Source organism: Eleutherodactylus coqui, chromosome 2 (genome assembly GCF_035609145.1).
Source record: "Eleutherodactylus coqui strain aEleCoq1 chromosome 2, aEleCoq1.hap1, whole genome shotgun sequence".
Lineage (NCBI taxonomy): Eukaryota > Metazoa > Chordata > Amphibia > Anura > Eleutherodactylidae > Eleutherodactylus > Eleutherodactylus coqui.
This window is the reverse complement of record NC_089838.1, coordinates 115,892,929-115,918,574: the sequence shown is the minus strand read 5'-3', so window position 1 is coordinate 115,918,574 and position 25,646 is coordinate 115,892,929. Positions and strand designations below refer to the sequence as shown.

Genomic DNA, 25,646 nt, shown 5'->3' with positions numbered 1-25,646 from the left:
CACATAGGCGCACTGATGGACTGAGATATGCCTAATTTTTGCAGATGAGTGAGTCTCCTTATACAGTACATTAAGCATATCTTACGTCTTCGGGAATGATATTAAGACCGACGTTTGAAACACCAGTCATAATAAATTCCCCCTAAGTGCACACGGGTTTACTTCAAAGGTCATCCTATTTTATTTTGTACAGAGATGTCAGTTGTCACATCCCAGGTGAATAGATTCAGGAGAGAATTTTCAGGTTGTAATGCAGAGATCTTATTAATGACACATTTAGTAATCACTTGGCTTCAGATCTGAGACATGTCAGTAGAAGATGATATTTTAGCAGACTTCTGCCTATATTCTATTTGAGGATGCTTCTTATATGCATGTTATTACTTCTATTGCACTGCAGAACTATTTGTATGGTCTAAGGCAGTGTTTCCCAAACTCCAGTCCTCACGAATAGTGTTGCTTGTCTTGATCGGCCGGGTAATTAAATCACCCCAGTTTTAGCAAAATTGAATCAGGTGAATCCGACACTATTTTTTGGCTTGGGGAATATTGCAGTGCACTGTTTGTTGCCTCAGACGCTGATCAAAGTCATCAGTCTGACCACTGCAAATTATTTACAGGCCTTATGCAGCTAGCAGTGGGGTGAGGCGAATTCAATTATGCTGTACCAAACTGACAATAGACAAATATACAAGCTATTCTGTGTAGCCTTCTGATCCCACATATCATGCCATCCAGGGATTGCGGCTTATTAAAGGGGTGGTCTCGCGAAACCAAGTGGGGTTATACACTTCCGTATGGCCATATTAATGCACTTTGTAATGTACATTGTGCATTAAATATGAGCCATACAGAAGTTATTCCACTTACCTGCTCCGTTGCTAGCGTCCTCGTCTCCATGGTTCCGTCTAAATTCGCTGGCAGCTTGCTTTTTTAGACGCGCTTGCGCAGTCCGGTCTTCTCCATTCAGCACGAGCCGCTTCAGTGTGCTCCCCGCTACAGCTCTTCTGCGCATGCGCAGACGAGCTGTCACTGCTCGAGAGCGCGCTGAAGCGGCCATTCTGCACCATCCTCTGTTAGAGGAAGGTGCAGAAACTGGAGCTGCCCAGCGGAGAAGCCCAGCCCAGCCCAGCCCAGCAGCCCCGAGAAGCCTCCCAGGTAAGTGATGGGTCGGGGGGGGCTGTCGCTGCGCCGGGGGGGGGCTGTCGCTGCGCCGGGGGGGGCTGCCGCTGCGCCGGGGGGGCTGTCGCTAGGCCGGGGGGGGCTGCCGCTGTGATGGGGGGGCTGCCGCTGCGCCGGGGGGGGCTGCCGCTGCGCCGGGGGGGGGCTGCCGCTGCGCCGGGGGGGCTGTCGCTAGGCCGGGGGGGGCTGCCGCTGTGATGGGGGGGCTGTCGCTAGGCCGGGGGGGGCTGCCGCTGCGCCGGGGGGGCTGTCGCTGCGCCGGGGGGGGCTGCCGCTGCGCCGGGGGGGCTGCCGCTGTGATGGGGGGGCTGTCGCTAGGCCGGGGGGGGGGGCTGCCGCTGCGCCGGGGGGGGGCTGCCGCTGCGCCGGGGGGGCTGTCGCTGTGATGGGGGGGCTGTCGCTAGGCCGGGGGGGGCTGCCGCTGCGCCGGGGGGGGCTGCCGCTGTGATGGGGGGGCTGTCGCTAGGCCGGGGGGGGCTGCCGCTGTGATGGGGGGGCTGTCGCTAGGCCGGGGGGGGCTGCCGCTGCGCCGGGGGGGCTGTCGCTAGGCCGGGGGGGGCTGCCGCTGCGCCGGGGGGGGTGGCGCTAGGCCGGGGGACCTAGCGCTGGGCTCCGGAACCTAGCGCTGGGCTCCGGGGCCTTCACCTGGGCTGAGGGTCTAGCGCTGGGGAGCCGGGGGCTAGCGCCGGTTACCTGCTGTCTGGTCGGCGGCTGCGGGGCGTCTGGTCGGCGGCTGCGATGCGTCCGGTTGCCATGGAGACACAGCTGGCGGCGTCTCGGGAGCGCGCACGTCGGGCTGCAGCGAGCGACGGGGAAAGAGCCGGCGGCCATCTTGAGGAAACTTTTATAAGTTGCTGAAACGCTGGAACGGTAAGTACGAACCAGCTAGAAATGTCATTTACAGGGGGGCTTTGTAATGTATGTTTAATGGGGGGGACTGGGCAAAAAAAAAAATTAACTGCTTCCTCGAGACATCTCCTTTAAGTAGGCAGTTTTTTTTTTTAAAGATATAACAAAAAGAAAACTCAACAGGGAAACAGCAAATACACACAGTGTGTGTCAGAGACCTCAAACGTTGTTCAGTCATGAGTCAGGCCCCTATGAATTATTTGCAAGCCTAAAGGCCCATTTACACACAACGTTTATCACTCAACATTCACTCAAATGAGCGAAAGTGAGCGATAATCGTTCAGTGTGAAACTAAAGAAAAAATTGCTCATTTGTTGTTCGTGGTTGTTTAAGCTGACTTTCGAGTCAGCCTAAAAAACCTTATTAGCACTCCCTGGATCACTTCTCATCCTGTGTGAGAGCTTCCCGAGGAGCGCTTCGCATAGGAGGAGGGGAAAGCGCTGAGCGAGATGCAGACAAGAAAGCCGTGAGCAACTAGCAGGACTTTCAGTTTGAATGCTTTGAACAAGCACTAATGACCTTAGCAGTCGTCCAAAGGACTGTCAGTCCATGTAAGAGGGCCTTTATCCAGTAAGCTGTGGTTTTCTGCAAACTACAAAGTTTGTTGAAAAGTTACATAAAACTACACTAAAAAATAATCCAAAGAAAAAAACTAAGTAAAAAAAATAACTAAAAAGGAAACATGAAGAAAGCATGGGGTAGAGGATGTGTTAGTGGAAGTGATAAATAGCGGGCCAAGTTGGCACTTCAAGTGGCTCCTACTGAAGCAACAGCTCCACATTCTGCAGGAGGTGAGACAAGTCTGCAGCCATTCCTTAGAAGTGGTTCTACCCATGGGTTACATCTGCAGCATGCAGAACAGTCAATCTTAGGAGCTGTTTGTTCATTCAGTGTCATGGATGTTAACATTCTAGCCATCTTTTCCCCCCAGCATATCTACTACCCCCATTGAAATGCAGCCCATCTCTACAGTAGAACCTGTAGCCAACAACAAAGTCAGACCAGTTCTCCATGAACCTGAAGCCCTCTTTCATACACCAACTCTAGAGCCACTTGTTTACCTCCCTAATTTCCCGCTGCCTTTCTGGTGTGGCATGTGGTACAGTTAATATTTCAGAAAATACTACTTTGGAGGTCCTTGCCCTAAGCTTCCATTCTAGTTCCACCTACCTCTAACTTTGTCATTGGTGCCAATGTGTACCATGATCGCTGGATCCTCACCAGCCCCTCCCAGTGATCTGTCAACCCAATGCATGGTGTGTCGAACTCGAGCGCTGGGAAGATAACACACCATCCGACGATCCTGATCTTTGTGGCAGATTGCCCTGTCTGTCCCCCTAATAATTGAGGACCTGGTATGGTTTCTTTGATGCTTGTGAAAAATGGATTTCACTCTGGATTAAAAATGCAAAAAGTAATGTAAAACGCACATACATTCGCAGTGAAATTGGTCAGTTTTTCACTGACCGAAATTCCAATCGCCCGTGTGAATATAGCCCTACACTTTCACAATATAGAAGTCAAGCAGTGGCATTGCATGTAGGGCCACAATGTCACTTGGACTCTTAAAACATACCGCTGACTGCAGAGTCTCATTTTAAGGAAGCATCTGTTCATGTGATTTAATTAGTGACTGGCATGAAGCTCCTGGCTTCTCTTAAAAGAATGCATGGTTTAGACGCATATGGCAAGCTGCACCGTGTAGTTTCACCATAAGTACATAACAGATACCAACAAACCATGTCCCACCGTACCTTGTGTCACAGCCCCTCTGAAAGATAAAACTGAAATGGACTCAGGTTTTATAGTGTGGCTTTACAAGGGACAACCATAGGCTGAAAAATTGCTCAAGTGATTGTTGTCCCATATAAACATAGGACTGGACAGTGTGCTGAGTGAGATATTGCTCATTAATCGAGAGTCGCTCACGTGTTTTCATTTAGTGTAAACAGGCAGTCTTTCATCTATGAGTGACTGCCTGTGCACATTGAATGGAGGCGGAAGGCTGAAAGAGATCTCCTACAGTTCCACCTCCATTCACTGAATGATTATGTGAAAGTACAAGAGTGATTAGTCTTGGGATAACTTTCCAACACTTATGCTAGGCCCCCAACTGTATAAGGCCAACCTTAGCGCTACTTCTCACGGCATATGCGCAACTGCGCACGCCTCAGCGCAACACTTTTACACTGTGAACAAGTTGGGGTTTTTTTTGCATGCGTGTCTGCATGTCCTTACTGTACTTTTTCTGTGCACAAGGACTATTTTTTTGCACATCGGACACAACCACAACCCGATTTATATGGCTATTTCCCCTAAAAAGTACTAGATGTCTTCTTTTCCAGTGGAATTGAACATCTCTTTGCATTATGGCACATGCATTTGCGCACTCCACTATAGACTTCTATGGGGACCTTTCAATCACTGAAAACGGCCATATACTTACTGACACGGGAGGGCAAACATGTGCACCACCTCAGCATGTAGGCAGCGATACTGCCAAATGAGGGAGCCAATTACACCTGTGGAGGACACTGATGAGACAGCCATTCACACAACCTCCTATATAGAGGGGGTGGCTGCTAGGTATATATATACTCCTGCACAGAGTAGATACAAAGTGCCAGACCATTCTGATACATGTAGTAAACCATGCAAACAAGCAACCTATTAATAACGCCATAATAGTTCGGCGGGCTGCCTTCACCTTAAAAAGTGAACTACATTGGTACTGTCACCCTGGGCTCCCCTGGCGTTTAAAAGCAGAACTGCATGTGAATAATACATAATAAAGGTATAAAAGAACAAATCAGCGCCTACTCGTCCATAATGAATTTAAAAAATTAAACGTGAATACTTAAGTACTCCCCTGGTGCTCGGTATGACCCCCTGCCAAGAGGGTCCACCGGCACCTAAATCCTTGTTTGCTCGTAATAGTTTCCAGGGATTCTCTATCCCTATTTACCGGAGAGCGATCATCAGGGTAACAGCCCGCACCCGGCTGTTTGCATAAACACGTTCCAGAAGCCAAGAAAATATCCCCAGCGCTCGTGGTCTCCCAGGATATCAACGGACACGGAGGTCCATATAATTATATTTTATTTAATAATTGCTTTAGTAGACGCTACGCGTTTCGGCGCCCTCTTCAAGCATAAAATAAACATTAACAAGACATACATTTATACATTTAGTTAGCACTCACATGGATCTGCGGACGCCGCTTGTCGGAACCGTCTTGCGGTCACGTGGGATCATACGTAATGGTCACATGCTCTACACGTCACTATCTACATCATGTAATCTTGCCCGTTACTACAACCACATTCATTCATATGAATGTGGTTGTAGTAACGGGCAAGATCACATGATGTAGATAGTGACGTGTAGAGCATGTGACCATTACGTATGATCCCACGTGACGGGCAAGATCACATGATGTAGATAGTGACGTGTAGAGCATGTGACCATTACGTATGAATGTGGTTGTAGTAACGGGCAAGATCACATGATGTAGATAGTGACGTGTAGAGCATGTGACCATTACGTATGATCCCACGTGACGGGCAAGATCACATGATGTAGATAGTGACGTGTAGAGCATGTGACCATTACGTATGATCCCACGTGACCGCAAGATGGTTCCGACAAGCGGCGTCCGCAGATCCATGTGAGTGCTAACTAAATGTATAAATGTATGTCTTGTTAATGTTTATTTTATGCTTGAAGAGGGCGGTTCAGTCCGCCGAAACGCGTAACAACTACTAAAGCAATTATTAAATAAAATATAATTATATGGACCTCCGTGTCCGTTAATATCCTGGGAGACCACGAGCGCTGGGGATATTTTCTTGGCTTCTGGAACACAATAAAGGTGAGGTTTTAGTTGGATTTTGGCCAAAATACTTGAGCTCACAAGCCAATCGTCAAGGCTCCTCGCGTTTTGTGAGACCATACACTAATATAAATGTATCACAGAAAGGGAAATATAAAAACAGGAGGACAAACGTGTGCACCAACCTCAACATACAGGCTGCCAAACTACCAAATGAGGGAGCCAGTTACACCTGTGGAGGACACCAATGCTGCATGGTGCACATGTTTGCCCTCCTGTGTCAGTAAGTATATGACCATTTTCAATGATTGTTTGTTTTTATATTTCCCTTTCTGTGATACATCTATGGAGACTTTTGGTGTGCAAATTCGCACAAAAGTAGAGCATGCTGCATTTTTTCCCACACGCAAAATACGAAAATGTGAACAAACCCGTTCAAATCAATGGGTCCTATTTTTTGCATATTGTGCGCACAAATACACCCGTATGAAGGATCCCCAAAGTATTTGATAAATATGAAGATCCACCTTTAACATTCTAAAGGAACCTTTATTCCAGTTATACTGCTGTGAACATTGCTAAACCTGCCCCTCTGTATGCTGTGAATAATGAAGGATCTATATGCTAACACGTACATGGAATGTATTTGATGGGGCATACATACAATCAATGTAATGCAAGCAGGCTGGTACCAGCTGAACTGTATGCCAGCGGGAAGGAATGTGCTGTATCTCAATATGTACAATCACACTACTAAACTAAAACAAGTCGCTAGTGAGATTTATTTTTTTACCATCCCATATTTATTCCCTAGTTTACAAAACAAACATTTTCTTTTAAGTGGGAGATATTCCTAGGTATTGCTCATGGTGAATACCGTTTTTAGTCAATTGCGTGAAATAACTAGCATAATTGCATTGAAATATAGCCCCTATTTATCAATTTTGTTCATATTTGAGAGAAAACATCACTGGAAATTACCTCTGATTTTCTAAACTCCTGGTGCACCCTAACAGTATAAATGAACTAATCATGCTTTAACTAATCTGACCATGAGGTCTAAACAGCAGCTGTCATATCTCATGACTGACTGAATGAATTAGTAGCAGTAATGAAAGCCCCTAGATGTTTAAGCTTTCTTATGGACTGATAGCAGCTGCATGGTTTGATATGGTTGTTGCTACACTCATGATTTCAACTCTACATAGTCCATAAAAGCTCTACAGCTGTGAAGACCAAAACTGATTTCCCAGAATATTTATAAATATAAGGTTCTTTGTTACATTTTGATCAAATTGTATTAGCCCACTAGCCACTTCACGGAGCCCCTTTTTAGTGGGTCCCTATGCTACTGGGTGCATGATGACCCCAGCAACCACAACACAGCACCCGCAGGAGGAGCACGAATACCACAGCTGCCATGGCTCTAGAGTCTAGGTCATACCACCCACGCAGGGGCGTACCTAAGGGCTCAGGGGCCCGGGTGCAAAAGTTCAGCTCGGGGCCCCCCCCTGGGCCTCCACCCCACACTCCCCCGTACCCATACCTAGATTGTGCTGCATACATGATCTCCGCCTTGGCGTAATTTTTTCAAACACGACGCATTTCCTGCACATGAACATTTGTTTGTAGCCCCGCAGGCCGCTCTCACACACCGCTTTTTACCGCTATTAGCGCGGTGTCCCGAGCGCAGTACTAACCGCGGTACAACACTCCCAGAGATTTTAATGAGCTTACTTAAACCTGCGCTCGAACATGGTGTTTCTAACGCTGTGATTTTAGAGAGCTGTCTGTTCTATTTTTGCGTTGTCGTGGTTTTTAACACATCTCATCACCCATCACAATGATGGGGTGCATTAAAAAGCGCCATCAGACGCTGTAACCTGTGTTCAAAAACGCTGCTCAAAATCCTGGTAAAAATGCCACGATTTCAAGCTGCGTTTTCTGAACACGTGTCTATCTATCTATATACTATCTATCTATATACTATCTATCTATCTCATATCTATCTAATCTATATACTATCTATGTATCCCATATCTATCTATATACTATCTATCTATCTATACACTATCTATCTAATATCTATCTATCTAATATCTATCTATCCCATATCTATCTATATACTAGCTATCTGCTATCTATATACTATCTATGTATCCCATATCTACCTATCTATCTATATACTAGCTATCTATCCCATATCTATCTATATACTATCTATCTATCCCATATCTATCTATATACTAGCTATCTATCCCATATCTATCTACAGTATATACTAGCTATCTGCTATCTATATACTATCTATGTATCCCATATCTATCTATATACTATCTATGTATCCCATATCTATCTATCTATATACTATCTATCTATCCCATATCTATCTATATACTAGCTATCTATCCCATATCTATCTATATACTAGCTATCTATCCCATATCTATCTATATACTAGCTATCTGCTATCTATATACTATCTATGTATCCCATATCTATCTATATACTATCTATGTATCCCATATCTATCTATATACTATCTATGTATCCCATATCTATCTATATACTATGTATTCCATATCTATCTATATACTATCTATGTATCCCATATCTATCTATATACTATCTGCTATCTATATACTATCTATCTAATAATCCATCTATCTATATACTATCTATCTATCTATCTCATATCTATCTATCTATCTATCTATCTACTATCTATACACTATCTATCTATCTATATACTATATCTTTACACTATCTATATATACATTATCTATCTCATATCTATCTATGCACTATCTATCTCATATTTATCTATATACTATCTATCTATCTATCTGCTATCTATATACCATCTATCTATTCATCCATCTATCTATACACTATCTATCTATATACTATCTATTCATCTATCTATATACTATCTAGCTATCTCATATGAGATAGATAGCAGATAGATAGTATATAGATAGAAGGATGAATAGATAGATATGGGATAGATAGATAGTATATATATATAGCAGATAGATAGTATATAGATATGGGACAGATAGATAGTATATAGATAGCAGATAGATAGATGAATAGATAGTATATAGATAGATAGATAGTATATAGATAGCAGAAAGATAGAATATAGATAGATAGTGTATATATATATATATATACACATACATACGATAGATAGATAGATACATTGTAGATAGATAGATAGATAAAGGAGGGAGACAGACAGATACATACATATGCACTTACCCCAGGGCCCGGTCCACTTCTCCTTCATGTGACAGCAGCAGCAAGCCAGCAATTCAGAAGCTTCCCGTTCAGCAGGAAGCAGGGGGGGGGGGAGCACATGATCCCTGTCATGTGACTTCTTCCCTCCTCCCCTGCCGTCCCATGTGACTTCCTCCTTCTCCCTTGCCGGCCCGCATATTAGGTATTTCAGCCGCACTTAAGCAGTTTAATATATCTCCAAAGGGGGGGGGGGTGTACCCAACAACCAATCAGGTCGCTGGAATCGCTCACTGCTGCTTAAGTGCGGCTGAAATCCCAAATATGCTGCCGGCCCATGTGAGTTCCTCCCTCCTCCTCCCTGCTCTGTCGAGCCTTCCTCTCACACTGGCCGTTCCGGCTGCCGCATGATGAGAATTTTGCTGCAGTCAGAACGGTCAGCGATTAATGCACTAAATGTGCATGTTGGTTATGCAGAGGGCGGCCTCGGGGCCCCCTGAGCGCAGGGGCCGGGTCGCCATGGCGACCCCAGCACCCCCTGACGCTACGCCTATGCACCCACGACCACTGGACAACACCAGGTACCATGCAGCACCACACCAGATGAACAGGCTTCTAAAGCTTACCTGTCCATATGTTCCCAGAAACAGCCTGACAACCAAGTAGGCAGCTGCTAATTGAAATCACCTGGGACAAATGATTAGAGTGCTAGTCCAATTTAAACCAAGAGGGGACAGACTACACAAATACACCAATGTCTTTTTTTGCTATAGTATTGGTATATTCTGTTTTATATTTGACTATCATCATCATCTAGGAGAATTCTTTACATGTACATTAAGTAAAGAATTCTACAGTTTATTCTGATTTATTTCTTCATAACTTTATAGTAGCCAGAGTTCTATTTTATCAGCTTAACTTTTTAACTGTACTTGTTGTTTCAGGAGACATTTCAGAATAAGCAGTCATGGATGTACATGAGGAATTACAGTATTTCTGATTGTTATTATGACTATACATTTTTTTAGCAGTTTTTCCTTTGCAGGCTGGACCTCTAATTCTCAGTTTTCCCTATAGTATTGTGTGGAAACTAGCTGTTACGATCTCTCCCATACATAGTACATACTGAGAAGAGGACATCCTACTCCACCACCTCCCTGTAGCACAATCTCATCAGCAGCACAAAGTACATTACACCACAGGTCTGGGCAGTGTAGCAATTAATTCAGCACTCGGTTGAAATAGAAACTTACTAGAACCTTCAACAATATCTCTGTGTCACTCTCTCCCTTTCTCTCACTCAGCTTCTCTCCCCCTTCCCCTCCTCCACAGATGTCCATGAGCAGCAGGTAACCAGATCACTCAGTGAGCTGGTCGGTTTTAGCAACACTTCAGAGTAAGTGACCAATGCAAGAGGCATGGTGGAGGGGAAGAAGTAGCTGAAAAGTGAAGAAAGAGGCAACATTCTGTAATAGGAAATATTACAAGGTTTCTTATCTTTGCTTGTACTATTCTTTTATGCAAAGTTTGTTGAAACAGCAGTGCCCATTCAACTTGACATTCAATGTGTTAAATGTCATGATGTAGCAAACTTTACCTTTGACATTTGACAAATCACATGCCACTGAAATGTCAAGCTAATCTTTGTTGTGTCTGCAGCACTCAAAGGAGTTCAAAGTTAAAAATCTGACTGCCTGCCATAACTCCACTTAGGGGGGTGGAGAAGCTTACTGCATATTGTTTTATTATTGAGTTCAATGCATAAACAGTATGCGGTAAGGTCCTGAGCTCCTCCTAGTGGTGGCTGCAGGCAGGTAGAAATTAATCATATAAGTCTAAGCCTATGCAGGGAATTTGAAGCTATTTATCTTCTAAATGTAACGTCAGTTGTTATAAAGGTTTTATTGAGAAATGTATCAACACTGAATGATATACTTCAAAATAAGATGGTCTAAAAAAGGTGAATATTTACCTTAAAATCAGCTAGAGTCTTGGAGTTTAACCATACTTGCATCTCTTTGGCTACAGTAATGGATGCATGCTAATATGTTTGCCTTGAATGCTAAAACATTTTTTTATGCTGCTTTTCAACAATTAAATAGTCCTTAAGGGCTCATGTTCACGAGCAGGCTTGAATTCCGGGATCAGCTTACGGTTCGGAAAACAAATTACAGCATGCTCTGTTTTGCTGTGGATCCACAGGGACAGCTTCCATAGAAGTCAATGGAAGCCGTCTGATCTGCAGCACACCTGGAATTGTCACTCCGGGTGTGCTGCGGGTCCCGTGAGAAAGCAGGAGATTTAAATCTCCACTGCGCATGTGCAGGGGTCGTGCTGGCTGGTGGCCCACCCACATGCCAGCGCTCCCGCCCACATGCACGGAGGAGACGACGGATGACCTGCACGCATCTGGACTGGTTAGTAATGTCCTCACGCTGCGGGCACAGTGGGATCCCGCGGCTGGGCTCCCACGGAACTCGACCCGCCCGTAGACATGAGGCCTAAGCCTGGGTTCACATGGGGCGGTATTGCCACGGAATTTTAATGTAGTCCCTCCGCATGGAAATTCCGCTGGATTTTCAGTAGCAGCAAAGTGGTTGAGATTTTAAAAAACTTGTTCACATGCTGCAGAAATAACCCACACAAAACCCGTGCGGAAGCATCCTTGCGTTGCCGAATTCAAATCTGTGACATGTCAATTGTATCGCTGTTTATGCTGCGGAACTCACACCCTCTCAAAGAGAGGGCGAATTCTGCACAAAAATTTGTGATGAAACCTGCTTCAAAACCCACACCAAATTGTGTGGGTTTGGAGGCAGTCATTCCGTGGCCGATCTGCAGCAGACATTGCGCTAGCAATTTCACCCCATGTGAAATCAGCTTAACAGTCCAGTATGGATATGCCTAAAGGTTCATTTACATGCAAAGACAATCTTTCAAATCTAAAGATTGACAGTTTTAGCGATCATTTTGCATAAAGTACTAATGGGCACTAATGCTCATTAGCACTTTATCAGCTTCATTTGCGTGCAAATAAGCCTCCAGGAGCTGATTGCAGAACTCAGCAGGTGGTCTGAACTCTGCAATCAGCTTCTTTGTTCTCGCAAGGGCTGTCACGGGCTGCTGGCATGAATACAATGTAATCAGCTGCTCCCGTGGAGAACACAGCCTTCGGTCCATGTTACCTACTCTCTGACTGAATGATGGATTTTAAGTTCACCTTAAAATCATCGTTCAGCTGAAGAGTAAACGAGGGCAGCATTTACATGCAACGATTATCGCTCATATGCCATAGTTTAAACGAATTTTGAGCGATAATGGTTGCATGTAAATGGGCCTTAAGTCATATGTCATTAGGAAAGGACAAAAGAAAGAAAACAACACTATTTACATATGAAGAGATTCAATGCTATCAGTTTTTTCAACACTTTTAGTCTACATATCATGCCCATACTGTATAAAGCAATGTGGAAGACATTCTACAAGGGATTTTCTTCCCAAACTATATATCAACAGCCTGCCGACGTTCAAAGGTCATTAAAGGGAATCTGTCACCATCTTTTTGCAGCCCTCATTGATGACAGCATAATGTAGTGCCTGTTGCACTGATTAGAGTGATATATCTGCTGTGTATTTTTGCAGTAATTCTGGAGAAACTTGCATTTTATTAGTAGTATTCAGACATAGAGAACTACAGGAACTTGTCCTAAATATTCAAGAGCAATAGCTATCATTGCTCGCCCCACCTTCCAGCCTAGTAAGACAGTTGTCAGTCAGTGGCTGTATAGAGGGATGGGCAAGACTATCTGCTGCTCATGAATATGAAGGATTACTTCCTGTAGTCCTCTATGTCTGGTTGATACTAATAAAATCCAAGTTTCTCCCAAACTACTGCACAGATATATACAGCAGACATATATATCAATCACTGCAATTAGCGTGCTTGTCACTATCTTGTGCTGCTCTCAGAGAGGGGTGCAAAAAGATAGTGAGAGATTCTTTTTAACATTTTGTAATCTATTTATGTACTATTTCTGAATAGTATTATATATATATTCTATTTCTACAGTATACTTTATGAATTAAAACACCCAGCTAGGACAGTGCCATGGCCAGGTTACAACTCTTATTGTTCCAAAAACCCACTGTACAAATTCTAGTTTGTCACACAAAATAAAGGCCCATTTACACCAGTCAATGATCGCTAAAAATCGGTGATCGTTTTAGCAATAATTGTTGCGTCTAAATGTGTGCCCATTGTGCTCTTTTCGGGCACTGCTAGCTGATCATTAAATTCACTCCAACCTAAAAATCGGGGGTCAGCCTTATCAGCAGTTCTCCATGGGGAGTGCTGATAGCATTGTTTCCCCGTCAGAGAACAAAGAATCTGAACGTAGATAATAGCCCTCGGGCTATTAACTACTTTCAGCTAAGGCTTCATTTGCACGCTTAATTGCTCTTAAGTAGCCGAGTAGCTACTTAAAAGTTTATGCAAAATCATCGCTCGAAGCTGTCGCTCAAACGACATGTTTGAGCGATCATCGGCTCGTGTAAACCACCCTTAACTTATCATATTGTGAGGATAAAGTGAAGGATCGTTAGTGAGTCTCTTGGTCAAAGCTAAAACTCAGTAAAAGTAATCACAAATAGGACAACAGATAAAGACTTAGCTACAAGTTATACAGCTAACTATACAGTGAAGTTATTAAGTAACTTCCTTTCATCTAGGAACAATGGAACTTGATAGACACCGCATTATAATTTATGCTAGAATATTGGACAACCATAAATATGTATGAAACTACCCAGTAAGGGCAGAAAACCTTTATGAAGGAAGTCCTAATTGAAATGTGAATATAAATCAGTTTACTATCACAGTTTTTTTTACTGAATACATTTTATTAACAATTTTTTCTATTCTTTTTTTTGTTTTGTCAAATTCGGTGTTATATTGCAATTCTATGCTGATAACAAGTGCCAAATTAACAGTCTATCAGATGCACCCTCAGAGATGAGGCAGATTTTGCATACCATCTACCTATATAGTATTGTCCTATTGGAATTACTGCTATTGTTAAACCTAGACATGAACACAATCCCTCTACAGGGTGCGTGTGATGAACAATGTGGCGACATTTATAATAGTGATCAACCTGCCTATGTTTGGTAAGAATTGTGAGCCAAGAGATTGCTTGTTACAGATATTTTCAGAGTCATAAAGCTGGAGCTGAATATTTAAAGTTCCAGTGTGGGATATAAGGATTCTGACATAATCTCCTGGAATGCTTTGCAGTGGAAGATACTCCCAATGGCATGTTCTGAAAGATCACTCAGATCACAATGCTCTGGCTTTTTATTTAAAACATAGAAGCATAGAAGAAAGCAATATAGCTGCTATATAAAACCTAAATGTTATCTGGGAGTAGAATAAACATCTTCTGATGATGGATAGATGGATGGATGGATGGATAGATAGATAGATAGATAGATAGATAGATAGATAGATAGATAGATAGATAGATAGATAGATAGATAGATAGATGGATGGATGGATGGATGGATGGATGGATGGATAGATAGATAGATAGATAGATATGAGATAGATAGATATGAGATAGATAGATATGAGATAGATAGATAGATATGAGATAGATAGATATGAGATAGATAGATAGATATGAGATAGATAGATAGATATGAGATAGATAGATATGAGATAGATAGATGATATATAGATATATAGATAGGTAGATAGATATGAGATAGATAAATATGAGATAGATATATAGATAGATAGGAGATAGATAGATAGATAGATAGATAGATAGATAGATAGATAGATATGAGATAGATAGATAGATAGATAGATAGGAGATAGATAGATATGAGATAGATAGATAGGAGATAGATAGATAGATGCACATCATGTAGATGGATAGGAAAATGTAGTAGTTTCAATTACACAATTAACTAAAATTGACCATAACTTTGTATATTGTATTTCAAAACTACTAAATAAAATGTATTCTGCCAGTGTAAACTAACATTCCAGAACCAACCAGTAGTTGGCATTTACTGAGCTACAGTACATAAAGAATCTAATGCTAAAGTATAGTAACAATACAATCACATCTGTTCTAACACAATAGTACAATGTATTTAAAGACTAAGGGTCAAGCCTGAGCAAATGTGATGAAATACTATGATCAGTACTTTATACATACAATCTCTAGTTTGCCATTTGATGGCAAGAGTAGAAGTGTCTGTAGGTATTCCTGAGCTGAGGATAAACATGCAATTCCTTTACCACAGATAATGATGTTTGGAGCCATGGAGGATTTAAGATGTATGTGGAGAAGGTGCATAGAGATAAAGATCTATATGATTAGATAGATTAGCAAGTATTGTTATAATGATCAGGACACAGTATTGCAGCTGTAACACTATTTTGGAGTTTAGAAGACTATGATCAATATTGTGCTATTTCATAGGATGCTCTTGGGTGCTCCCTGAGCTTAAGCTTTGGTTAATGGATGGGACTGATAACACAATAATGGTATTATTAGTTCCACTTGTAAAAGCTTGTGCTGATGGATCTATGTATTAAATGCATCTGCAATATTAATAGTTGTGTTTAGCAATTTTGCTTTCGTGCTATGAGTTAATAGAAATGTTGAAGTGGTGTAATGTGCAGACTGGTAAGTGTGGCAGTGATACCACAGATACTCACCCGTTTTCTGGGTTGGTTCTGGCATTTTATCAATAACTCTTTATTCCCAAAGAGTATTGAGCTTTCCACAAAACAAAAACCAGTTTACCAGCAGCCAGACAGACACATAAGAGAGATGAAGATCAGTGTGAGAGCAGAGGGGGAGAGGAATTCCTCCACTTTATATACCACATTGAAATATCAATCAGAAGGCACCTCCTCTGTTCACTATGCAAATATTTGGAAAATTGACAGTTATGGGAACTCTCCCATCTGTTGTCTGAACGGTCTACTCTTTCAGCTTTTGGAAAGAATCTTTGTTGCATCTCATGTAGCCTATGAGAACATCTCTAAGCTTCTATATTCAGCTGCTCACTCAAACAGAAAGGAATCATTGATGGTATTAAAGGGTACAAAGCATCCCAGCTCCGAATGCTCATTCTAACTGTACCTGCTGCCACACTTCAGATATTGCACTTTTATTTATATTTGCATAACAATTATTTTCCAATACAGAAGTAGCCAAGTTTAACTTGATTGTGATGATTTCTTCCACCACTTATCTTACCTTAACTCAGTGAAAAGCTATTGTTATCTTAACATAGCAAAAGCCATAGAAAAGCCCTTGGAAAGGTTAGCAGACTGAGGCATGGAAAGTTATTTTAACATGTGTAAAGGCAACTTAAAGGGGTTTTCTGGGACTTTAAGAAAAAAAAGGTTAAATGGCATTGAAATTAAGAAAAATTAAATACTAAACTATCCCAACAGCTCTCCTGGTGCCTCCCGCATGGAACCCGGAAGAAGTGGCGGGCGGTCACATACCATTCATTGTGCACATGACTACTCAGCCACTTTCAGGCTTCAGCGGTCATAGAAGAGTCACTGCTGAAGCCTGTGAGTGGCTGAGTGGTCACATGCACAATAAATGGCCTGTGACCACCCGCTGTTTTCTTCCGGGTTCTGTGCGGCAACCACCTGGGTTGCAGTGTTGGATGGGGAGCTGCGGAGACAGGCGAGTATTCCATTTTTCTTTATTGCAAGGCCGTTTAACCTTTTTTTTAAGCCCCAGAAAACCCCTTTAAACTTTGCTACATCTGTGTATTCTTGCATTAAAAAAAGAATATAATTGATAATTGTATGAAACAAAAGTTCAGAAATTAGTCCCATTATATCAGACTTAAAAATTCCCTTCCCTCACCCATTACTTCCTTTCTAAAGAATACAATAAACATCATGTAATTGTTTTAAGTATGTTATTTAAGGGCTCATGCAATGGGATATGCAGTTCAGTTCTGAGTACCAGTTCATAGAAAGGACGCCCTGGAGTTAGAAAAGGTACAAACAAGGGCAACTAAACAGCTAAGTGTCCTACAAAATCTTAGTTATAAGGAAATTAAAAGTCCTGGACAAACAAGGATGGCTGAACTGCTTATATGACTACCTGATGCATGCTGTGCATTACTATGCATAAATAGTCTAAGATATTGCATGCTGCTCTTACTGGCCAGCACTGCTCACGTGGACAGCAATGGTCAATCAAAGCAGCATGTCATGTCTTAAGGTCCATTTACACACAAAGATGATCGCTCAAAATTCATTAGAAACTGACAATTTTGAGTGATCATTTTGCATTAAGCATTAATGGGCTAATCAGCCCAATAGTAGCTAACTAGCTTCATTTGCATGTATTTAGAGAACAGCAAGTGGTCTGTTCTCTAAATACAACACTTTTATTCTGCCGCTGCATACACTGCTGTTAGTTCTGCCAGCAGAAAACACAGCATGCCGTCCCTCTTGCCAGGGATGCCGGATTTTATGCTGAGCTGAACTCAGCGATGGACGAAGAGTGCATGGTAAGTGCATGATGGGCACACATTTACACGCAACTGCTATCGCTCGAAAGCCATCATTTGGACGAATTTTTAGCGATAATCGTTGCGTGTAAATCAGCTTTTAGACTAATGATGCATACTAATGCAGAGAAGTGATTCGTCTATCTCTGATTGTCCAGGAATGTAGGGTCACTTTAAATGCATTTGGACTTGAAAAGAGACATCTAAGAAGGAACATTATAAATCTTTATAATTGCATAAATGGCTCAAGAAAAAAATATGGTGGAAACAGGTCCATGTAAATTCCTCTCAAAAGAGAATGGGGTGCTCTCTACATCTGGAGAAAAAAAGGTTCAATCTCCAGATGTGACAAGGATTCTTCACCATAAGAAATGTCAATGTGTGGAATAGCCTGCCTCAGGGGCCGGTCGCAGCAGTAATAGCATTTACCTTAAATGATATTTTTTTGTTGAAAACAACATTTGCATAAAATGACATTTTTGTGTTCCTTATAATTTGCTGTCTTCTGCCTGCTGTCACGTGATGGCCATCCCATAGTAACAGATGACAAGATGGAGAATAGGAATCATCATGCCCAGAGAAGTCTATAGAGAGGAGATAGGAGGAGTAAGAGAAGCAGAAAGATGCAAACAAATATACTGTTAGAGCTAATGGTGAGTTATTTACAGTTATTTGTTCACATCTCTACTGCTCAATACTTCTCTAATGTACTCTGCATGATGATGTGAGTTCTTTCTCTGTGATACAGAGAGTTGTAGAGCAGAATCTGCAGTTTTCTCTATACATGGTAGAACATAAACTCCCACCACCATTCCAGGAAGAAATGAAAATCACAAATATAGCCTGCAGAGAGTAAAAAATTATGACACATGGATAATATAACTCTTATAATAGACAGAAATAGTGTTATTCTTCATGTACACACAGGTGGCAGCTTACTCTTAAAAATAATCTGAAAAGTCTGGTATTCATTAAATGATTTCTTAGAACAAAATAAAGTCAACACTTTTGGAAATGTACAGAATTTTTCTTTTGAATGCTATCCAGTCTGATTACCACTTGGATTCAAGAGGCAAAATTTTCCTTTAGGCCCGATTGATTCATCCCTTATGGGTTTTTACGTTCGCCTGGATCAATAAGGGGGTAGCAACATTTTAAAGTTTACCCATACCCCTTTTCTTCATTAGCTGAACTTGAACAGCATATTTTTTCAACTGTAGTATATAGCTATGCCTACTTTGAAGCTGTGTGCATGGATATTGTACAATATAGTGGCACATGGAGTGCCTCCCACTACACTGTCTCTTCTAGGTACTGTATTATCCAGTAGAACTATTGCCAATAATATATCATGTGTTGCAGTATCTATGTGAGTGATACTGATTTGTTTCCATTGTCTCAAATATGGAAAGCTGTTACTGAAGCCTGGTTCAGATATTGGGATGTATAGCTATGCAACTGCCACAGTTTGGTGGATCTGATATCTAGTTCTAGAAGCAGCAAGAAAAAGAATATGTATAGAAGATTGAAACATGGAATTGCTTAATATACTGTATGGAAACAACCTTATTCGAGAGCATGATGACAAGCAGCACTTACAAAAGACATCATATCTGCATTTAGTCTGCTCTGGTACAGAGGTGTGAAGTTTGTCCATGTAATAAATCATAAATCCATGTGTTCATGAGATGTCAGGTGGAATCTATTCCATCAGTCTACCATAAATCTAAAGGCCACTTAGCATACAGTTGCAATGACAATTATTCAATCACCATTGCAAATTAGATTTATTTGCCAAATTTACAATCTTTCAGCTGTTATAAAAAAAATTAAAATAGCTCAACAGAACTAATACAACAAGTTTTTTTTCCAAATTCAACACAAAATGTTACTTTTAATGAAAACCGCAGTCTCAGAATTATTCAACCCCTGAACAGAATTGCTCATAAGAGCACACATTTGCAAATCCGGTGTTGTCTCAAGTGCACCTGATGCAACTGATCAAGGGCTTCATTAGTTGCATCAAGTGTGCTTGAGATAAAACACATCAAGTACCTGGACTGACTAAAGTTTTGTTAACTGCGATGCTTGATTGCATGTTAGAAATATGGCTAAGTTAAGATAGTGGTCCAAAAAGTTAAAGAGAATATGTGAGCTTGAACATGCTGTCCAAACTGCCGGCAGCATGTTATAGAGCAGGAGGAGCTGAGCAGGTTGATATATAGTTTTATGGGGAAAGATTCAGTATAACTTGTACTTTATTCATTTAGACCTTTGCGCATTCTGAGTTGAGTGGTCTAATGGGCGCTCCTATCAAAGATTGACAACAATCTGTGTATGTGTCAGGACCGCCGGCTCTCGGGGTCTCCGTGCCCGCACCTCCGATCCTATCACCCGAGCTGATCGGGTGCGGCGCAGGGGAGCCCCGGTCTTGGTGACCTCCCCTGGCCGCCGGGGTCCCGGACATTGGCTCCGGTCACACGCTCCTGTGCTCAGGGGGCGGCACCTGGGTAATCGAGTTGCTGTGGATACGGCAATGCCGTCCCCGTTGCCATGACATCTATTAGCATGTTCTGCACTCATTGCTGGATGTCTGGGTCTCTGCACTCGCTGACTTAGGTCTGGGTCTGGCTGCTGGCAGGCTCCCTGTCCCAATCAGCTGCTGGGGCGGGAGTTCTGACAGCATTTAAATGTGCCTTTTTCCTTCCAGCATTGCCAGTGTATGTTTGTCTCCAGGCTACACCCGCATTATTCTCATCTGATTTCCCGTTGTGACCCTCTGCTTTTGGACCTGACTTTGACCTCGCCTAATCCCTGGTACCACGTATTCTCCTGTTGCCGACCCGGACTTCCTGACTTTCCTCTGTGTCTGTTTGTCTCTGTATTTGTTTGTAAGTCTGCCCCCCTGCCCTGCTTCCCTAGTGAGTATAGGGACCGTCACCCAGTTGTCGCCCTGGGGCCTAGCCCAGGGAGGCAAGTAGGTAGGGACAGGGGTTGCGGGTAGCTTTTAGGGACTTCCAGTACCCTGACCCCAGTTCCGTGACAGTATGACTGTACATGTAGAGGTAGCTGTTAATTACTGATAGCTCCGCCTATTGGACTGTTCAGCTCAGAATGTGCTGAGGTTTAAAGGAATGAAACAGACATTATTCTGAATCATCCACCATAAAACTATATATCAATCTGCTGGGCTCCTCCTGCTCTATAACATGATACCTGAAGTTTGGACGGCATGTTCAAGCTGACAGATTCCCTTTAAGTTAAGGGATCATTGCCTTGCACAAACAAGGAAAGTGATACTGTATAAAAAGATAGCAAAGGCACTAAATGTTCCTAGAGACACACTTGGAGGCAAAGTTCTCAAGTTCAAAGTTAAAGGATCACTGGCTACACTACCTGGATGTGGCAGATAGAGGAAGCTAATACCATCTGCCACCAGATTCCTAAAGGAGGCAGGTGGTCAAAAACCCTAAAGTAACTGCAAAAGACCTGCAGTAAAATTTGGTGGCAGCAGGCACTGAAGTTTCAGTTTTCACATACTAAAAACACTGAACTCCAAGATGTTCACCTCTACTTACTCAAAAGTGGAAGAAAAGTTGTCTCTAAAATGTTCTAAACCATATAAATAAGCAACAAAAATTTGGGGATTCTCTTCTATGGAGCGATTAAATAAAACTGGAGCTTTTCGGTCCTATGGATCATTGATATATTTAAAGGAGGAAGAATGAACTATGTGCTGAAAAGAACACCCAGCCTACAGTAAAGCATGTCAGTGCCTTGGTGATGCTCTGTGGCACTGGAAACCTGCAGCATGTGGAGGGCAAGATGGATTCAATCAATTATTAGGAAATCCTGTGATTAAGCTAAACCTTGGGCACCACTGGACCTTCTAACAGGACAATGATCCCAATCATACCTCAAAGTCCACCAGGGCTTTGTTTCAGATAAAATCCTGGAAGATTCTAGAGAGGCCATTACATTCGCCTGACATAAACCCAGTAGAAAATATTTGGTGGGATTTGAAGAAGACAGATGCAGCACACAAAGCCAAAAATATTAGTGAACTGGAGGCCATTTCCCATGAGGAATGGGCTAAGTTTCCTCAGGAACATTGTCGGGAGCTTTTGCCTGGCTATACATTCCGTTTGCAGCAGGTCATAACAGCAAAAGGGTACTTTACTAAAGACCCTTTAATGAAGGTGCTGACTAATTTTGAGACTGCAGTAGCCATTAAAAGGGACATTTCATTTTGAATTTGGAGAAACCACTTGTTATATTAGTTGTGTTGAGCTATGCAAATTGTTCTTCTTTTTGCAAATAGCTGAAAATTTGTTAATTTGGAAAATAAACCTAATTTCCAATGGGGGTTAAATAATTTTGATTGCAACTGTATCTAACATGGAACATACTCTGTCCAAAGCACAAAAAGAAGTCCTTCATCTACAGCCAAGATGTGCGATATATCCGGATTTATTCAGACAGTGAAGACAGAAAACAACACCTGTTGTTACCAAGACACACATTCTTACACCAAGGATACCATCTACTGCTTAATGATGAACAGATCTACAGAACGACATGGATTCCAAGGAGTTTGTAGTGTATTTAGTACAAACAGAAGACAGATAACAGCAGGATGCCCCTAGTGGTCCTATAAAGCCCCACATGAGCCTCTTAAGGAAAATTGCTGATGATGTCCAGCCTTATTTCCTAAAGATAATAGACTGAAAAGAAACATAGCCAGATTTACCTCTCTCCTCATACTATCACCAATCTTTAGGAATCTTTTCATCAGAAATGTCTTCTCATTACCAATATAGACTGCCACTTTCTCTTATAAAAGTAAAAAATGCAGGACCTTACCCAACAGACAATGGGACTATAAAATCACTGACACGTTCTTACCCTACAGTGTGGTGTACATGATATTACTGTGTATGCAAGATATCCCAATGAAGAGATCTTTTTGGGAGAAACTAAGCAAAATCTACAATTTAGGATGAATCTACACAGACACAGAGTAACAAAGAAGCTGAAAATACTTCTGTGGACCAAACTACAGTATAACAGATTTAAAAGGCGTAATACTGAAATATCATTTTAAGAATGACAGAGAGGAATATCTGGGAACTCAAGCCGATAAGAATGTTTCAATCACTGACATAACAACTCATTGTAACACCTGGATTTATGATCGACTACATGGGGACTTCAGGTAGCCATTCAAGGTGGACTCAGCCTTCCATCCTTTTGAGGCTGGTAAAATGAGTACTCAGCTTGCTGGGGGTAAAAGATGACTGGGGAAGACAATAGCAAACCACCCCGCAAAAACAGTCTGCCAACAAAAACGTCACAATGTGACGCAGAATCATAGAATGGTAGAGTTGGAAGGGACCTCCAGGGTCATCGGGTCTAACCCCCTGCTCAGTGCAGGATCACTAAATCATCCCAGAGAGATATTTGTCCAGCCTTTGTTTGAACACTTCCATTGAAGGAGAGCTCACCCTCTCCCATATTAACCTGTTCCACTCATTGATCACCCTCACTGTCAGAAAGTTTTTTCTAATATCTAATTTGAGTCTTCTCCCTTTCAGTTTCATCCTATTGCTTCTAGTCTTTCCTTGTGCAGATGAGAATAGGGCTGATCCCTCTGCGCTGTGACAGCCCTTCAGATATTTGTAGACAGCTATTAAGTCTCCTCTCAGCCTTCTTTTTTGCAAGCTAAACATTCCCAGATCCTTTAACCGTTCCTCCTAGGACATGATTTGCAGACCGCTTACCATCTTGGTAACTCTTCTCTGAACTTGCTCCAGTTTGTCTATGTCTTTTTTAAAGTGGGGTGCCCAGAACTGGACACAGTGTTCCAGATGAGGCCGGACTAAGGAAGAGTAGAGGGGGATAATTACCTCACGTGATCTAGACTCTATGCTTCTCATAATACATCCCAGAATTGTGTTTGCCTTTTTGGCTGTTGCATCACATTGTTGACTCATGTTCAGTCTAGGATCTGTTAGTATACCCAAGTCTTTTTCACATGTCCTACTTAGCCCAATTCCTCCTATTCTGTATGTGTTTTTTTCATTTTTCTTGCCCAGATGTAGGACTTTGCATTTCTCCTTGTTAAATACCATTCTGTTAATCGCTGCCCACTGTGCAAGCTTTTCTAGATCTTTTTGAATACTCTCTCTGTCTTCTCTAGTGTTAGCTTCCCCTCCTAGCTGTGTTGTCTGCAAATTTGATCAGTTTCCTATCAATTCCCTCCTCCACATCATTTATAAAAATGTTGAGCAACACTGGGCCTAGGACAGAGCCTTGTGGTACCCCACTTGATAAATTCTTCCCCATGGATGTGCAGCCATTTATGACCACTCTGAGTACGATCACTCAGCCAGTTCTGAATCCACCTAACAGTTGCCTTGTCAATCCCATATTTGGTCATTTTTTCAATAAGTATAGTATGAGACACTTTGTCAATGCTTTACTAAGGTCAAGAAAAGCTATATCTACCGCATTTTTCCTGATCAACCCAGTCGGTGATTCTATCATAAAAGGAAATTAGATTAGTCTGGCATGACTCTCTGAATTCCTAAGTTATCAGTTCTATTGTTCTGAAATCTGTACATCACTCCATGTACAATGTCTTGGTGCAACATTTCTTTGAAGGAAGACTAAACATAGAAATAAATTATAACATTAGAAGGGATATACTTTTGCACACACATTTGTAAGTGTTCAGAATTTTCAGCATGCTTCAGTCTTGTAGAAGTCTTGCTGAGAACACAAGAGTTAATCATCTGCTCATCTGTTTCATTTTTGTCTTGGGAATTATGGAGGTGGTGTGGCCTTAATTGTGTCCTACTACAGACAGGACAGAGCCAGACAAAGAGCACTCCTCTGTAAAGAGAACACATCAGTGCTGGCTTTACTGACAAAGGAGCGCAACAGCCTTGAAACGCATGTATTATTATATTTTGCATTAATTCTTAATAAAAATAGAGGAATCGAGCTTAAAAACATGTCTCGTGCCTCTTTAAGAAAAGGTATAGTGCCTACAACCACTTTTTTCCTACATTTACTCCATGTACATGCATCTCTATGGAGAAAGTGCGTGCACAGAGCTGTCTGAAAAGAGTCACACTGTGTGCATGCACCAACTTTGTGGGGACACAGCACTGGAACGGGGCACCCAGTGTTAGGGTATATGTATATATTGCCATATGTTTTTTATGCTTTTATACCTGTATGCAAGTTCTATTCAAAGTTAAAATGAGAAAAACTTAATCTGTCGCCTTACATCACATATTCCAAAGGCCTTGCAAGGCGAAGACAAAATGTATCTTAAACACCGCAAGGAAGAACCGGACATGAAGGCCGCGCGCTTGGCTGTTTTCCCAGAAGCGCCGTATCTAGATAACGACTGTTCAACTACGTATATGATTTTCAGTGCCTCAGCCGGAAATCCGGACTTTACATACATGGTTATGCGGTGAATTTGAGCCAATGAAACCATTACCCATTCCTAGTGATGTGACTAGAGATGAGCGAGCACCAAAATGCTCGGGTGCTCGTTACTCGGGACGAAATTTTCACGATGCTCGAGGGTTCGTTTCGAGTAACGAACCCCATTGAAGTCAATGGGTGACTCGAGCATTTTTGTATATCGCCGATGCTCGCTAAGGTTTCCATTTGTGAAAATCTGGGCAATTCAAGAAAGCGTTGGGAACGACACAGCAACGGATAGGGCAGGCGAGGGGCTACATGTTGGGCTGCATCTCAAGTTCCCAGGTCCCACTATTAAGCCACAATAGCGGCAAGAGTGGGCCCGCCCGCTCCCAACAACTTTTACTTCTGAAAAGCCCTCATTAGCAATGCATACCTTAGCTAAGCACCACACCACCTCCAACAAAGCACAATCACTGCC

At 42.2% G+C, this 25,646-nt stretch overlaps 1 protein-coding gene across 10 annotated transcripts in view; it reads right to left on the bottom strand.

Moving 5' to 3' along the window:
• Positions 1–16,020, bottom strand: part of MYBPC1 (myosin binding protein C1) — a 116,226-nt gene extending 100,206 nt beyond the window's left edge. For all 10 annotated transcript variants that reach the window (XM_066591401.1, XM_066591406.1, XM_066591409.1 and 7 more), the window contains exon 1: positions 15,894–16,020. In XM_066591401.1, the coding sequence (XP_066447498.1) occupies positions 15,894–15,918 (25 nt within the window). In that variant the 5' untranslated portion in view covers positions 15,919–16,020. The remainder of the gene's footprint in view (positions 1–15,893) is intronic.
• Positions 16,021–25,646: the final 9,626 nt, after the last annotated feature.